Genomic DNA, 18,246 nt, shown 5'->3' with positions numbered 1-18,246 from the left:
GTCTCTCTGTGAACCCACTGAACCTGCTACTCTTCCCAACATGACAGGAGGTTTATGTAAAAGTTTGCAGTGATGCTGGCACAAAACAATGAATTTCGTGATTCTATGTTCTAGCCAATTGAGTCCTTCTGAAACCAAATCACAATTGGAATGCAGTCAATAAGGCCACAACTGGCAAAACTAGCACTTACAAGCAACAATATGTTAATAGTCAAATGATCACTTTTGGCATTGAAAGATTGAAGGATAAATTATGGCTAGGGAAGTGGGAATCATCTACCTTGATATTCTTTGGAACAGCAAAGATTTTGTGAGCGCTACTGCGTGAATAATTCTGACACAATGTCCACAGACTACAACAGGCTTTAATTAGCTTAAAATTGTTCACTCCTGGCTCCATGTGTCTGACTGTCCCCAAAGGGGCCGGGTCGAGTCTTTATACGGGCTGGTGATTGACAGCAAGCAGTTGCGTCCAGCCTCCCAGGTTGCCTACATGTAGGTACAGTGGAAGCCCCCTGCAGTGGGCTGGTGGGAATGCAGCCAGTGCAGTGGTTGTATCACCACAGAGGTTCTCTTGTGTCTAGATGAGAGACCAATTTGCAGGTTAGTATCTCAGAAGACACCTCACCACTGATGGCAATAATTGGCCTCAGTGCTTCCCTGGGAGTATTACCCGAACTTGTGCTGAAGTCTCATGGTTGATATCTACAACATGCTGCCAGTGGAACCAAATATGATTAAGAAGGAATTTAGACAAATTGTTCAATAGGCTTGGTATGGAAGGATTCGGTTTAAAGTTTGTTTAACTTTACTTATCACAAAATCAATGTTCCAGGTTCCTTTATTGTCATGTCTCTTCTCTTCTCTTTGGCTTGGCTTCGCGGACGAAGATTTATGGAGGGGTAATGTCCATGTCAGCTGCAGGCTCGTTTGTGGCTGACAAGTCTGATGCGGGACAGGCAGACACGGTTGCAGCGGTTGCAGGGGAAAATTGGTGGGTTGGGCTTGGGTGTTGGGTTTTTCCTTCTTTGTCTTTTGTCAGTGAGGTGGGCTCTGCGGTCTTCTTCAAAGGAGGTTGATACCCGCCGAACTGTGAGGCGCCAAGATGCACGGTTTGAGGAGATATCAGCCCACTGGCGGTGGTCAATGTGGCAGGCACCAAGAGATTTCTTTAGGCAGTCCTTGTACTTCTTCTTTGGTGCACCTCTGTCACGGTGGCCAGTGGAGAGCTCGCCATATAACACAATCTTGGGAATGCGATGGTCCTCCATTCTGGAGACGTGACCTACCCAGCGCAGTTGGATCTTCAACAGCGTGGATTCGAAGCTGTCGGTCTCTGCCATCTCGAGTACTTCGATGTTAGGGATGAAGTCGCTCCAATGAATGTTGAGGATGGAGCGGAGACAACGCTGGTGGAAGCGTTCTAGGAGCCGTAGGTGATGCCAGTAGAGGACCCTTGATTTGGAGCCGAACAGGAGTGTGGGTATGACAACGGCTCTGTATACGCTAATCTTTGTGAGGTTTTTCAGTTGGTTGTTTTTCCAGACTCTTTTGTGTAGTCTTCCAAAGGCGCTATTTGCCTTGGCGAGTCTGTTGTCTATCTCGTTGTTGATCCTTGCATCCGATGAAATGGTGCAGCTGAGATAGGTAAACTGGTTGACCGTTTTGAGTTTTGTGTGCCCGATGGAGATGTGGGGGGGCTGGTAGTCATGTAAAAAGACAAAAAAATGCAATATTCAAGATATATATCAATTTTTGCCTGTCGTGAAGGCAAACAGAGTTGCCATTAGCATTGCCTGGTACCCCAATAATAAGAAAAAGAGAAGCAAATGAGAGTCCCTTCAGAAAATACCTGGTACAGTGAGAAGGGTCCTTTTGTGAGTATTCTAACAGATTATCTCCAACAGCCGTATGAAGAGCACAATTTACAGAGTCTAGGATTACAATGAAAAGGAAGATCAATTTGCACCAAGCAAGGGCAGCTTGAGAGCGCTGATATGAGGTTCATTTAGGAATCTGATGGCTGCAGCGAATAGACTGTCTTTAAGCCTGTTGGTGTATGCTTTCACACTCTTAAGCCTTCTCCCCAATGGCAGGGGGACAGTGGGGGGAGAGAAAAGAGTATGTTTGGGATGTGATGGGTCCTTCGGGATGTTGGCTGCCTTTCCTAGACAGCAGAGATGTAGCTGGAGTCCATGGAGAGGGAGTGATGTTCTGGGCTGCAATCATCCCCTTCTGTACCTTCCTCCAATCTTGAGCAGAGCAGCTCTTGCACCACACTGTGATGCACCCAGGAAGTATGATGTTCCTTGTTGAAGATGTTGAGGCTCAAGGAAGAGTGTAACAATCAGTGTAACAAACACGGATTACAAAGAAAGAAAGAATACACTCACTCGTTTCTTTCAGCAAATCATGACGTCGACTTTATTATTCTCTATACAAACTTCTCAAACACCACCCAGCCAAACCCCTCTAAACTTCTCATTGTCTCACTGCCACACGGGGGATCCTGACGCTCTCATGCTCCTCCTGCATCTGTGATGCATCACCCGTATACTGACGCTTAACACACCCGTTACTCACACTACTACTCCCACATGTCGCTTCGGTTATGTCATCAGCGGCGACTGGTGCCGGTGACCAGCACCATGCACGATGAAGGTAAGTACTGAGACAAGAGAAGCTAAACCTCTGTTTTCTAAACAGTGGCGTTGGTACACTTTCTTGATCTTTGCGTTGATGTATTTGTCCAAGGTCAGGTCATTGGAGATATTTATTCCTCAGAGCTTGAAGCTATCTATTTTTTCGACTTCAGTGCCATCAATATATAAACTTTGCTTCCTCACTTCTAATCAATGATCATCTCTTTTGTCTATGATGGCTGAGGGAGAGGTTGTTATCTTGGCACCAAGCCACAAGATCTTCAATCTCCTTATTCCATCACTGATACCCAGTGCACAACTGCAGCACTGAAACAGGCACTTCAGCCCACCAAGTCTGGGCTGAACTATCATTTTCTCTAGTCCCATTGAGCTTCATCCAGACTATAGCCTCCATATCACTTCCATCCACGTACCTATCTAAGTTTTTCTTAAATGTCGCAATATATACCCCTTCAGCTGGCAGCTCATTCCACACTCTCACCAATCTCTGCATATTTGAAGATGGAGTTGGAATGGTATTTAGCTGTTGTCATGAGTGAATAGTTGGGTCCGAATATGAGAAAATGGGATAAGTGTCGATAGACACGGGCATGATGGGCTGAAGGGCCTGTTTCTGTGCAGTGTGCTCCTATGACTCCATGTCTCGAGAGCGAATGACAATCACCGAGGTAGGGTGCTACCAACTGAGCCACAATCTCTGCTGTAAAGTAATGGAAACTGTCCCAGGAAGTGAGCAGGTTCTGCCAAATAGGATTGGCTGCTCCTGGCACATGGGCAGAGCCATCTGTGTCTGCAACATGTTGATACAGACCACTCACTGGCTCAAAAGCCTTCAAAATCTTTTAGACACCCTTCACATTTATTCCTTTAATCATGAACGATAATAAAGCAGATGATCACAGTCAACAGGGAACAAGACAAAGCAGGGAAATCACATACTTTGAGTTCACAGTTTATTATCTCAAATTTATATACTGGTTTCTGCATTGAGTGGTAATTAATATAATTATATCAATGTCAAACTACATCATTTAATATGGAAGGTGAGATTTATCAGCCTGTTAAACCTACCTGGCTGGTCAGGGTGGAAGTTGTTCTTGTCAACTAAATCTTTATTCTCTTCTCCCCCTGGAGTGATGGAGGCCAAGGGAAGACCCCAGAGATTCATAAAATCATCAGGGACATAAAAAGGCGAATAATCATAGACTTTTTCCCAAAATCTCAAACTAGACAGCATAGATCTAAGATGAAAGGGAAAAGATTTGAAAGGACTTGAAAGGCATCTTCTTCATAGAGGGTGATGGCTATGAGGAATGAGCTGCCAGAAGAAATGGGAGAAGTGGCAACAGTTGCAACATGGAAAAGACATTTAGGCAGGCAAATGGATGGAAAAGAACAGAGAGACCTGGAGAATCTAGGGGTACAGGAGCAGAGTTCCCTGAATATCGGTGATTCAGGTGGGCAAGGTGGTGAAGAAGGTGTTTTGCACACTTGCCTTCATTGGACAGGGTGTTGAGCACGGGACCTTATGATACAACTGAACTAGCTGTTGGTGAGACCACATTTGGAGCATGGTGAGCAGTTCTGGTTGCCCACTTTGAGGAAGTACATCAATATGTTGGAATGGGGCAGAGAACATTCACCAGGATGTTGCTGGGAATGGAGGACTTGAGTTATAGGGAGAAGTTAGATCAGAGACTGAAGGGTGACCTTGTGGAGATTTATAAAATCATGAGAATTATGGACAAAGTGAATGCCCACAGTTTCCCAACCCCCACCCCAAGGTAGATGATTCTAAAACAAGAGAGCAAAGGTGAGAGGGGAGTGACCTAAGAGGCAACTCAAAGGGAGGCCCAGAACTGGAACAAACTGCCACATGAAACTGCAGCAGGCACAATTTCCTTGATCAGAAGACAATTGATCAGTTTCATGGATGGGAAGGGCTTAGAAGGATATGGGACCAGCTTAGAACGCCAACTTGGTCAGCAAGGATGAGTTGGGCTGAAGTGTCTGGTCTATGCTACATGCAGGGTTTGGAGAGATATGGGCCAGACGCAGGTAAATGGACAGGCATTCAACTTGGTCAGCATTTTGTATTTCTCTTTTGCCTTGTTCTTCTTTGTCCCTTCCCTCCTCTCAGAATATCAAGTCAAGCCAAGTTTATTGTCATCTGATTGTAGAAGTACAACCCGACAAAATGTCGTTCTCCGGTTTTTGGTACAAAACCAGACATTACACACATACAGACAAACAATACATATGCGGGACAATAATTCATATGTACAAATATGGTTTCGTGAATACGAGAGTCTCGGAGGGTTAGTGTGAACGGTTCCTTTGGTGGTTCAGCAGTCTTGCTGCCCGTGGGAAGAAGCAATTCCCCAGCCTGGTGGTGCAAGCTCTGATCCTCCTGTGTCTCTTCCGTGATGGAAGCAGCTGAAAGATGTTGTGTGCAGGTGGAAGGGGTCCTCAATAATTTTGCTCGCCCTCTTCAGAAAAAGATCCTGATAGATCATGTAGATGGCAGGAGGGGTGATCCTCTTCGCCACTTTTATGATCCTGTGGATTGACCTCCGATCCATTTCTCTGCAGTGACCGTACCACACTGTGATGCAGCCGGGCAGGATGCTCTTGATAGAGCTCCTGTAGAAGGTTGACATGATGGTGGCCAGTAGCCTTGCCCGCTTCAGTCTTCTCAGGGTTTGTAATCGCTGTTGCACCTTCCTGACAAGTGAGGAGAAGTTGTGTGTCCACAATAGGTCACCAATTAAGTGAACTCCAAGGAACTTGGTGCTCTCCACTAGAGTTATGATGTGCAGTGGAGGGTGGCCATTCTGGTCCTCCTGAAGTTTATGACCATCTCCTTTGTCTCGTCCATGATGAGACTCGAGTTATTACTCATCATGAGATTTTCCACCTCTTCTCTGTAGTGTGACATCATTGATGCTGATGAGCCCGACTACTGTTGATGACACTATTGGAGCGTGAACAGGAGTGGGCTGAGCACATATTTTGGTTATTATCTCTCCTCCTGCTTCCCATCTCTTTAAAAAAAAATCTGTTGCATTATCTTCCAGTGTCTGCAAAGGGCCCCTACTCGAAACGTTAATCTGTCCTTTCTCTTGGCAGATGGTGGAACACCTGCTGCATATTGCCAGCATCTTCAGGTTTTATTTTTCAAATGCTCAGAAGGAAAGCAAGCCAGTTAAGCGATCAGCAAAGGTAAAGATCAATCTTTCTTAAAAAGTGTAAAGGTTAATTTAGCTTTTAATCCTCTCCTCCTGCATCTGTCACAATAATTGTGATCACTGGGTGAATTGATTTGAGTGATAAGACAGTGTATTTGGAGGCCCAATATAATTTGAAGATCACATTTGGGACAGTCAGCATGTATGTGTACCACCAATAACACAGTGCAGAGGGCTATCAAAAGACACAAAAGGAGAGAGATCAGTTCCAGATATAGGTAGAGAAGGGGCAGAAGAAGTTTAATTCAGAGAAGCGTGAGGCGTTGCACACTGGGGGAGGTCAAATGTAAGAGGAATGCATATAGTTTATGGTAGGGCTCTTAAAAACATTGATGTATGGTGGGATCTTAGGGTCCAAGTCCCTAGATTCCTTAAAGTTGCTGCATAAGTATATAGGGTTGTTAAGAAGGTGGTATGGTGTGCTGGCCTTCATTAGTTGGGGGATTGAGTTCAAGAGCCATGGGGTTTTTTTTTTAGACGTACAGGACGGTAACAGGCCCTTCTAGCCCATGAGCCCATGCCACCCAATTAACCTACAACCCCAGAGAGACCATACAAGCTCCTTACATACAGTGCCGGATTCGAACCCAGGTCACTGGCACTGTAACAGCGTGGAGATAACCAATGTGGTAACCGTGCTGACCCTTGTAGCAGCTCTATAAAATTTTGGTCATATCACAACAGAGTATTATGTTCAGTTCTGGTCACCTCATTATAGGAAGGATGTAGTAGCTTCAGAGAGGGCGCAGAGAGATTTACTAGGATGCTGCCTGGATTGGAGAACATGTCTCAAGAAGTAAGGTTGAGCTTTCCCCTTTAGGGGGACAGAGGTTGAGAGGTGACCATGATTATGAGATGCTTAAATAGAGTGGATAGCCAGCATCTTTTCCCAGGGTGATAATAGCTAATACCAGTATATCAGTCCATCTGCTTGCAGAAAGGGTGAGAGGGGGTTCAGACATGGGTTAATAAGTGACCAAACTAGTGTCTAATGTGAGATTCGAACCATCTACACTTAAAATGCCATTGGCAGTATCATGGCCGTATCCCCTATCATTAATTTCCTGGAGAGAGTCACCATTGACCAGGTACTCAACAGGATGAGCTATTTAAGTACTGGGTCTACAAAAGGATTCAGACCCTGGGTATCCCTTGTCACCTCCTATTTTCCCACAGCCTTTTCAGAATCTGCAAGAGCCAAATCAAGATTGTGATGTAACACTGCCACATGCATGGCTGAGAGCAGCTCGAACAACACTTGAGAAGCTCAACTCCAGCCAAGACAAAGCAGTCTGCTAGCTTGGCGTCCTGCCTGCCATTTTTAACATTCATTTTCTCTGACACTGGCACGCTGTAGCCATGAGCTTCTTCGATAGTACCTCCCAAATAACAATAGCAGGCAAATAAGAATACCAAAACTACCAGGTTTCTCAGCGCAAAGGATGTCCCAGCCTAGCATTCATTGTTCAAAATCATGGACGTACTTAATGAGTGGCTAGTGAGGCTTTTAAGATTTAAGTAAAACACGATAGTCTGCCGTCACCGTGGTTGAAGTAAAAACACAAAGCTGGAGAAACTCAGCTGGTCAAACAGTGTCCTTTATGTCACAAAGATAGATACAGACCCAACATAATGGGCTCAAACCCTTCTTCAAGGTATGAAAAAATGTCAGCAGGCACTCAAACAAAATGGTGGACGGGAGGGACAGGGAGAGGAGGAGCACAGTCCAAAAGGCAGGTGGCACTAGGTGGATAAGGGTAGGAGGGAGGGCACACCAGCAAGCAGGGGGAGGAGGGATGGCTCTGTGAATGGAGAGGGAATGGGGTGGGGAGCTGGAGGAAAGAAGACAGAGGGAAAGGGGTGGGAGGGGGAGAGAAGGAGAGCAGGCCAGCAGAAACCAGAGAAGTCAATGTTAATGGCATCCAGTTGGAGAGGGCCCAGACGGAAAATCAGGTGTTGTTCCTCCAGGTGCTCGAGTATGTTTGTGGGCCTGGAGTTAACAGTAAGACACTGAGTGAGGAAGGAACATCCTTTTCCTGATAGAACATTAGTAATTTGAATGGTCATGACAAATCAAATACTTGGGAGCAAAAAACAGGTCTGGAGGTCCTCAGTAGGTTGAGTAGCATCAGTGGGAGAAAAAGAATGGTCAACGTTTCTGACTGGAACCCTCAATCAAGACTTGGTGAAGGGTTAAGCTAACTGGCCAATAGTTACCTGCCTTTTGGCTCCATCCTTACTTATAATTATATTTATAATAATAAAGCTGTGCTTTCCTGTCTAATGAGGAGGTGTTGGGTGTTCAGGATAGGTCGTTCTTTATATGCACAGCAAGGAGCTTTGTGCTTTCCACAACAGAACAATTGACATAATAGAAATTGATCTTACCTACCAACAAGGGAACTTATCTATCTTTAAACACACTAGTTTTCTCATTGCTACCTTCTTAGTGACAGCGGTATCTTATCCTTATCATTTCTCTTTGGCATGTTAGATGTGTCTTCCACTGTGAAGACCAACAGAAGATAATAATGCAAAGCTTCGGCCATTTCTGCATCACCCATTATTAATTCCCCCTTCTCATTTTTCAGGGGCCCTATATTCACTCTAGCTAACCTATTCTGCTTTACGTAATTATGAAAACTTTTTATTTTTTGTGCTGGTTTACTTCCATACCTTTCTTTATTCCTTGCTTAGTGGTTCCTTGTTGCTTTTTAAAGTTTTCCCAAACCAGCTTCCCACTACTCTTGGCAGCTTTGTTTGCATGAGCTTTTAGTTTCCCGCCTTCCTTTATTTCCTGAGTTATCCAGAGCTGGCTCTTCCCACCCTTACTGTCCTTGCTTTTAACTGGACTATACTTTTGTTGAGCACTGTGAAAAATCTTCCACTTCCTTCAACTGCCCCACCATATCGCCTGTGCACACACCAGTCGGCTCTTCCCCTACCCCATCCTGTTCATCTGGCTTGACTGGAAAAATGCCATAAAAATGAGAGATTTGGAAAGAGACAGGTTAAAATAAGTAACAGGATAAATGTATCAAAGGACTATTGACTGGAAATTAGGCAGGGATAATTTGTGCTGTTGAATTAGATGATGCAATGGCTTTCACCATACAAAGGTACTAATATCCATCTGAGTCAATTAGCAAACTATGTGGAAGAGAGGCCCTCGAGAAATCTGCTGCCAGATTTCGAAGAGAGAGTGGCTAGACTGGGATTGTTTCCTTTGGAAGAGAGGGAGAGAGTGTATTAGATTACAGGAGGCCAATAACGAGAAGGCAGTGAAGCAGCATTACAGGAGATTTGAGGGAAAATATTTTTTTCACGCAAAAGATCATGGAGGTCTGAAATTCATTTTCAGAAAATCACACCGTAATAAGAATACAGTTCTTATTAAGAACAGGATGCAGTTGGAGAGGAAGAAAGTTGGATGTCTAAATAGCTCTCAAATGGCCCGTGAGTACACAGTGGGATGAATGGGCTTCACTGACTCATAGTTTTATTCCAAAACGTATTAATTGCATTGTGATGGTACAGATTCTATCACCAATGTGTCTATGTACAGATGGTAGTGTAGGATGACTGTGATTGGCTGAGAGTGTAGCCACACCTATTGGCAGGTCTTAAAGGATTGCCCCTAGCCAGACCAGGTCATTCTGGACTGGTCGACCTACTTGTGATATGCTCCATTCTTTTAGTTAATAAAAGCCTTGGTTTGGATCAACAAGCCTTTGGTTCTTTCGATACCCATTACATGCATGCACATTTTTACTGTGCATCAGGGCTTAAGAAATAGGAGCAGAAGTCGGGCATCTGGCCAGTCAAGCCTGTTCCTCCATTCACTAAGAGCATGGCTGATCTGGCCCTGCACTTATTTATTTATCCACTTGTTCTCTATAACCCTTAATTCCCCTACGATTGAAAAATCTATCTATCTGTATCAAATATATTTAATAAAGCAGTCTCTTCCTTCTTCCTTGGGAGGAGAATTGCACAGATTCATGAATCCGGGAGAAGCAGTTCCTCCTTATCTCTCTTAAATCTACTCCATTAACCCCCAGTTCTAATCTCATCTTCCAGTGGAAACAGCCTCACTGCTTCTATCTTATATCTTTCTTTCATAACTTTATTTGCTTCTATAAGATCCCCTCCCATTCATAGAACCACAGAACACAACAGCACAGAAACAGACCCTTCAGCCTTTCTGCTCTGGGCCAAACTATTTTTCTGCTGTTACTCCTGACCCCTCCCGTCCATGTATTTGTCCAAATTGTTCTTAAATGTGAAAATTGAGCCTGCATTTACCACTTCAGCTTGTTTCACACTCCCACCCCTCTTTGCGTGAAGTAGGTCCCCCTAATATTCTCTTTAAATATTTCCCTTTCAACTTTAACCCATGTCCTCTGGTTTTTAGGTCACCTACCCGCAGTGTGAAAAGCCTATTTGTCTTTATCTTTATCCATCGTAATTTTGTACATCTCTATCAAATCTCCCCTTATTGATCTATGGTTCAGGGAATAAAGTCCTCACCTGTTTAATCTTTCCCTCTAACTCAGTTCTTAAAATCCCAGCAACAACTTAGCAAATCTTTTTTAAATTTAAATTTAGACACACAGTACAGTAACAAGCCCTTCTGGCCCATGAGCCCGTGCCATCCAAATACCCCAATTAACCTACAATCCTTGCACATTTTTGAAGGGTGGGAGGAAAGCTGAGCACCCGGAGGAAACCCCCACACACATGGGGAGAATATACAAACTCCTTACAGACAGTGCCAGATCTGAACCCAGGTTGCTGGAGATGTAATAACTTTGTGCTAATTGCTATTCAAACTGTGCTGCCCACTTTCAATCTATTGATATCCTTCCTGTCGTTAGGTGACTAAAGCTCCACACTATCGTGAATAATCATCAATTACAACACAAGGGGATTAAAGTGATTTAACGGTGTTATTTTGTCCTCTCTTGTCCTTATCGAAGGATGCTGTGTGGCCTGCCTTCAGGAGAGTGAATCCAAGGAAAGCATCTGGTCCAGGCAGTATTAAAATACCCAGCCGAGTATTAAAAATCTGTCCTGACCAACTTGCCAATGTATTTACAGATATCTTCAACATCCAATTCTAGCAGGGCGTGGCACCCACCTGTTTCAAACAGTGTACCAGTGCCCAAGAAGACTGTGATAATCTGTCCAAATGATTATTGACCAGTGAAACTTACATCATCAGTGATGAAGTGTTTTGAAATGCTGGTGTTGAAGCGTATCAGCTCCTATCTGGATCCGTTCCAATTCGCCTATCATAGCCACAAGTACCATCTCACTGGGTCTACACAAAGCCCTGGAACACCTGAACAGCAAAGATGCATCAGGATGCTATTTAGTGACTACTGTGATAGATTGTGTTATATTTTATATTGTATATAGATATGTTTTACAGGAGATCAATCGTGGCAGGTTTTTTTTAGTGTAGGTCACATACAAACATTTTAAAACAGATCTCATTTAAAATACCTGCTCAAGCCAGGCTCCAGGTGACTTTGAAAAACTTTGAAGAATGCCTATAAGGACTTCACAAGTAGGTGTTAATTGGACATGCTGCAGAGTAATGGATTACTGTTTTGGAAAGCCACAGCTGAACAAACTCGGACGATTAGGTCCAGTGCCACAGTCTGTCTGAGTGCAGTTGGCTGTACTAAGAGGGTCATGTGGTTTTCTCTGAGAAAGAGAGAGAGAGAATTCAGTTCTACAGTTCAGCAGCAGCTGGGACTGGAACAGGACAAGCTGGCAAGCTTGTGGAAAAACCCCATTTTGAAGATGGGTTGTGAGTTCTTAGTTCAGCCTGATCAAAGCCCTTGTGGCCCATACAAGAGGAGGAAACATTATGCTGACTGCATAATGTTTCACTTGAAATAAGGGAAACAAAAAGGAACTCTGTGGTGACCTGAAAGAAAGAGGTTATCATCTGGAAAACCCCGATGGGGCAAGTTTCTTCAGCAAGACACTGAAGTGGCTGTTCAGAAGGAATCAGTTGTGAGTATCCAACAATCAACAAATCTTTCTCTGAAAATCAGCAAAAACCTTCCTGAGCAGTAACCATTTACCTTTCAAGCACAAAAGCCTGATGAAATTCATAAATGTTAAATTCTGTGCACAGTATAAGAATTGCCTGATACCAGTGAATTTGGAGGAGTGAGAAGTGAGATTGGACTGTGAATCAAATAACTTTTCTGAACTTACGCACACATTACATACACTTGTGCTTAGAATTAGAAGGGGGTTAAGTTAGGTTAAGTTAATAGTAACAAGTTAAAGTTTGATCCTGTTTTCATGTTTAAAGATAATTAAAAGCTACTTTTGTTTAAGTAACCACTTCCCTTGGTGAGTTTCTATTGCTGCTGGTTTTTGGGGTCCTTTGGGCCCATAACACTAGAGTTTGGTATTTAACACCAACATACCCTTAAAGCTGATCAGCAAACTCCAAGATCTGGGACTCAATACCCCACTGTGTAATTGGATCCTGGACTTCCACACCAGACCATAATCAGTGAGGATTGGTAAGAACACCTTCTCCACAATCTCCATCGGTACTGGAGCACCACAGGGTTAGGGATGGCCAGACATCTGGTTTGAGGCCAGACCATCTGGTTTTTGAGACCTTTGTCCTCCATTCTCCACCACCTCAAGCCAGACATTAATTTGTTCTCCCAAATGGAGGTCAAATTAAGTGGCAGAAAAGAGACTTACCTGCTAAATGCGGTGTGCGTGGCCATGTTTCTTCTTGTGCATGCGCTATGAGGGAAATATGTGACGGCGCCCCCCCCCCCCCCCCCAAGAGAGTTCCTGACGCTGACCCTGCATGTCCTCTGTTTTGCTAAGTTTGAAATGGCCACCCAACATAGGGTTACGCTCTTAGCCGGTGCTTTACTCTATACACCCATGACTGTGTGGACCAGTACGACAACAACAGTAGCTACAAATTTGCTGACGTTACCACAGAAGCGGTAGTCAGCATACAGGGATGGAGATTGAAAACTTGGCTGAATGGGGCACCAACAACCACCTTGCACTCAATGATTGGGAAAACCAGAGGTGAACAACCCAGTGATCATTAGGGGATCAGAGGTGTAGAGGGTGAACAAATTTAAGTTCCTGGGAGTCACTAGCTTGGAGGATCTTACCTGAAACCAACACACAAATGGCATCATGAAGAAACCACATCACTGCCTCTACTTCCTCAGGAGTTTGAGGGGGATTGGCATGGCATTGGAACCCTGGCAAATTTCTACAGATGTGTGGTGGAAAGAATGCTGACCAGCTCCATCACGGTCTGGTATGGGGACAGCTGTGGAAAGCAAAACATTATTAAAGTTTAGTTGGATTTTGTGACAATTTGATAACCATAGGAACTGTTACTCTTTTAATTCCAGATTTATTCAATTATTTTCTTTGATTAGATTCAAACTCATGTCTCCTGAACAATAGTTTAGACCTTTGCGTATTAATAGACTGTAGGGCCTGTTTCCTAGCAGTATAATTCTGACTGCTGTACCTTGCACTGAGGGGAATATAGTTGTCTGAGAGTGGTGAGACAGTGGAGAAGATGGTGTTGAGCACACATTGCCTTTTTGGCATTAGGTGTTTTCATGCTGGGCCCCCGCTTCGAGGGGGGCAGCAGAGGTGGATAAAAATTTAAAACTTGGCTGCTCCACTGCTGCTTTTAGGCATCATCCGGAGCCGCTGTAGGCGGGGCGACTGTCACCGTGGCGCCACCCATGATAAATACAAGCCAGAGCAATGGTCGTCTTCCCTACCCATAATCCTCCACGCAGCTGGAACCACTTTGCATTTCCTAGAACAGTTCAAGCTGCGTGGAGAATTATGGGTAGGGAAGGCGGCCATTGCTCTGCTGCGTTTTGAGCCGCTGGCACTGACAAGCGGCCCCGAAGGCCAAAGCAGCCCAGTGAGCTGACGGAGTGGCTGGTGGGGCTGTATCAGCCCGCACCAGTTGCCCCCTGATGACCCCCGCTGGCCACCCCTGCCCTGATGACCTCTGCCACCTGCCCCTGCCCTGACGGCCCCTATCGGCTGCCTCTGCCATGACGGCTCCTGCCGGCCATCCCTGACCTGAGAGGGCCATGGAAGGAGAGGGATGAATGAGTGGGAGAGAGAGGGGAGATGGGTCACAGGCTGACAGCGAAATTGCAATGTCATTAGCCAATCGCTTGCAGTGACATTACATTCATGTTGGGTGGCGGAGCGCTCCGCTCCTCTACTGACCTTTCCCCCAAGAGGGATTGCAGTCAGCGTCTTGGAACCAGCTAGGGCGCATTCTTGGAAGTAAGTCTCCGACATAAGAGTGGAGAATCTCTGCCTTTACACTCGGGCTTTTTGATTGTATGAAAGGGCCTATTGACTACAGGAGCTGACCTTATAGAGGTGTACAAAATCTTAAGGGCCACAGGTAGGGTGAATAGTCACAATCTTTTCCCCAGAGTAGGAAAGCCTAAATCGATAGGGCACAAGTTTAAGGTGAGATGATTCTACTGGTCTGGGTGCAGGTCAGTGGGACTAGGCAGATAATACTTTGGTATGAACTAAATGGGCAGGTACTTTGATGAATTTCCAGAGACAACTAGACAAGCCTATGGAGGAATTTAAAGTGGAGGGTTATGTGGGAGGCAGAGTCTAAAGGTCGCCTAAAGTTGTGGGCCAAAGGGCCTGTACTGCGCTGCATTGCTCCATATTCTATATAAATAAATAAAGTGGCCAATGGGAACAGTGGGAGAGGGGGTATATGGGAGGAGGGGTATATGGGAGGAGAGGCGTGAACATTGCTAGGATTCAATTTTTGCCATAAGATCTGCCTTCCATTTAGTCGTTAGCACCAATAGTCACTATTTGAAGAATTTTTTACTCCCTCACCAGCAATATGTATCATCTTCAAATATACAGAGTTACTTGCTTGGGTCAGGCTCATAATCTGCTTCTCCCAGAGAACCATAGAACATTACAGCACAGAAACAGGCTCCTTCATCCCTTCTCGTCTGTACTGAACCTTTTTTCTGCCTAGTCCCACTGACTTGGGTCTCCATGCCCCTCCTATCCATGCATCTGTCCAAATTCTTCATAAATGTTAAAATTGAACCCGTATTCACCACTTCAGCCGGAAGCTCGTTCCACACCCCTACCACTTTCTGTGTGAAGAAGTTCCCCCTAAACTTTTCCCCTTTCACTCTTAACCCATACCCTCAGTGGAAAATGCCTATCTACATTTACTTTATCCACCTTATCAAATCTCCCCTCATTTTTCTAGCTCCAGGGAATAAAGTCCTAACCTGTTTAACCTTTCCCTGTAACTCAGTTCCTGAAGTCCAGGCAACATCCTAGTTAATATTCTCTGCACTCTTTCTACCTTATTGATATCTTTCCTGAAATTAGGTGACCAAAACTGCACACAATACTCCAAAGTTGGCCTCACCAATGTCTTGTACAACCTTAACATAACATCCCAACTCCTATACTCAATACTTTGATTTAAGAAGGCCAATATGCTAAAATCTCTCTTTACAACCCTATTGATGCCATTCAGGGAATTATGTATCAGTATTCCCAGGTCCCTCTGTACTACCACACTCCTCAGTGCCCCACCATTTACCATCTATGTCCTTTCTTGGTTTGTCTTTCTAAAATGCAACACCTCACTCTTGTCGGCATTTAATTCTATCTGCCATTTTTCAACTGGTCCAGATTCCTCTGCAAGCTGTGAAAACCTTTCTTCAGTGTCCACAATGTCTTCAATCTTAGTGCCATCTGCAGAGAGTGGTGAATCTGTGGAATTCCCTGCCCAAGGAAACAGTTGAGGCTGCTTCATTATTTAAGACAGCTAGATTTTTGCAAAATTGGGGAATTAAGTGTTATGGGGGAAAAGGTGGAGCTGAATCAGCGGCCAGATTGGGCATTGACCAGATTGGTCTACTCCTGCTCCTAGTTCTTATGTTCTAAGATGAGAAGATGCCCAAAACTGTGACATTGATGAGAAGCCGGTGAAGGGAGATTCAGACATCATTTTCTTTTTTTTAAAATTTAGACAGACAGCATGGTGATAGGCCCTTTTGACCCTCGAGCTCGTGCTGCCCAATTACATTCAATTGACCTACAATTTCCTGGTACATTTTGAAAGGTGCGAGGAAACCAGAGACCCCGGGTAAAACGCATGCAGATGCAGGGAGAACGTGCAAACTCCCAACAGACAGCATGACATTCAAACCCCAGTTCCAGTCGCCAGTGCGTTAACCACCATGTTAACCATGCCACCCTGTTGAATGTGTCTGCCAGAGCTCCTGCAATTTCTACATCAAGGTTCAAGGGAATAATTTGACAGGTCCTGGGGATTTATCCACTCTTATTTGTCTGAAGACAGCAAGCACCTCCTCCTTTTTCATTTGTATAAATTCCATGACCTCACTGCCTGTTTGTCTCACTTCCATAGTCTTAGTACCATTTTTCCGAATAAATACAGATGCAAAAAAAAACATTTAAGATCTCGCCCATCTTTGACTCCAAACATAGCCGACCACTCTGATCTTCAAGAGGACCAATTACTTTTGCTTTTAGTATACTTGCACCTGTAGAAGTCCTTACGATTTTCCCTCAGCTTGTCTGCTTTTTTTCCCCAAAAAGGAATGAGATAAATAATTGAAGGGGAAGATTGAGTTAATCGGACCACACTAGATCGAGAACTGAGATGATTTCTTTAAACTTGCTCATAAATTTAATTCTTACTTTTTAATCCTGTATTTTAACCATTTAACTAAAAAAAACGAAACATCCAGTAAAACATTCAGTGTAACCCAAAAGTGTATTTTAAAAACTTTAAATAGGATATTGTATAAAAAAAAAGGAGCAATGGAAAATTATTGTGGTTTTGGGAGAAAAAAACATTATATGGAATAAGAAATTGAACAATAGGCTGGAGTGACTGAAATAGGGATTCAGTTGAGGAAATAGAGCAAACCCTGTCTTTAGGTGAAGCAAGATCTAAACTTATTTTGTTATTAAATGGTATGGTTCTATTTAACTATACTAATTTTTAGTGGATTTAGATTTATTTATTGTCACAGGTCCTGAAAGGCTTACTTTTGTGTGCCATTCAAAGTTGAGCAAAGAGTTGTCTCACTCCGGCCCAACTTGTGAGGAGGAGAGAAGGAAAGGGAAATGAAAGGAAGTCCCTTTGGATGCAGTGAGTGGTCAAGGATCACACCTCCTCTTCTGATGCAGCCTCCTCAGACACCGCCCATGTAACCATCATAGCGGGCAGATGCTCTAGTTGCTACTTATTCTCCCTCTTCCACATGTTATCCTGCAGCAGGCAGGCTGTGGATGCTGAGCTCTAGCCCGAGCCAACGAATCTGTCGAACTCCTCGATTCCGGCCCCAAGTCCTAGAAGCTGCTGGAAACCTGTGGTCTGGTGGACGGGAATTGGCTGCTAAACCCAAACCTTATCTAGACCCTGTATCTTCCTCCCACGACCAACAGCACTGTGGAGAAAGTATCTGCATGGATTTGGGGTGGGTGAGCAAGGAAAGAGAGCTATATACAGTAAAACTCCTGTTATCCAGAATTCAAGCAGTTGGTAGCCTCAAGCAACCGGTAAAAAAATAGCAGAAATAGGCAAAAAATACAGCTTAAAATTGGTGCACCTTGCTGTTCATTCACCAATCACGCCACATGCAATATTAAGCGACTGGAAATTTCACTTATCCGGCATCTATCAATCACCACAGATGCCAGATATGATGGATTTTACTGTTTTGAACAAAAATATTCCAATGCTTATGCCTATTGCGACTGAGCTTACATCATAGCACATTAATTGTGATGCTGGAGAATTGTAGACAGTGTAGCGGGGCTGCACCGATCCACAAGCGAACCGGGTCACTGAAGTGCAGGTTCACGCAGGGCTAAGAAGCCCGAGGCACTAGGAACGTTGCCAGCCCTCCAGGCTGACGTCATAATGGTCCAAGGGCCAGCAAAGTATCATGTGGGTTGTGCTTACAAGCTCACATGGAGGTTCCAGTAAAATCATTTAAACCAGGGGTGTCAAACTCAAATTCACCGAGGGCCAAAATTAAAAACTTGGACTAAGTCGAGGGCCGAACTAAATATTTATTGAAAATTTTCAACAACATCTGCATGTTTTCTCTCAACATATGTAATGTTAAACTTTTCATTAAAATAAATGTTTAATAATAGTTTTGGTTAAACTCTTTCCATAAGAAGCATTAACAAATAAGAAATAAAATATTCAATAAATAATATTTCTCTCTAGCCTTTAAGCC

At 44.1% G+C, this 18,246-nt stretch overlaps 1 protein-coding gene across 5 annotated transcripts in view; it reads right to left on the bottom strand.

Annotated features, from left to right (window-relative positions):
• xrcc2 (X-ray repair complementing defective repair in Chinese hamster cells 2) overlaps positions 1–18,246 on the bottom strand; it is a 92,869-nt gene that overhangs the window by 8,507 nt on the left and 66,116 nt on the right. For 2 of the 5 annotated variants that reach the window (XM_069914802.1, XM_069914805.1), the window contains one exon: positions 13,135–13,250. The exons of the other annotated variants lie outside the window; for them this stretch is intronic. In XM_069914802.1, coding sequence (XP_069770903.1) covers positions 13,229–13,250 — 22 coding nt within the window. In that variant the 3' untranslated portion in view covers positions 13,135–13,228. Of the gene's footprint in view, positions 1–13,134; positions 13,251–18,246 lie in introns of those variants that run through there. 5 annotated transcript variants of the gene reach the window in all.

Source organism: Narcine bancroftii, chromosome 1, assembly GCF_036971445.1.
Source record: "Narcine bancroftii isolate sNarBan1 chromosome 1, sNarBan1.hap1, whole genome shotgun sequence".
Taxonomy (NCBI): Eukaryota; Metazoa; Chordata; class Chondrichthyes; order Torpediniformes; family Narcinidae; genus Narcine; species Narcine bancroftii.
The sequence above is the reverse complement of the archived record's forward strand: the minus strand, read 5'-3'. Positions and strand labels throughout refer to the sequence as shown.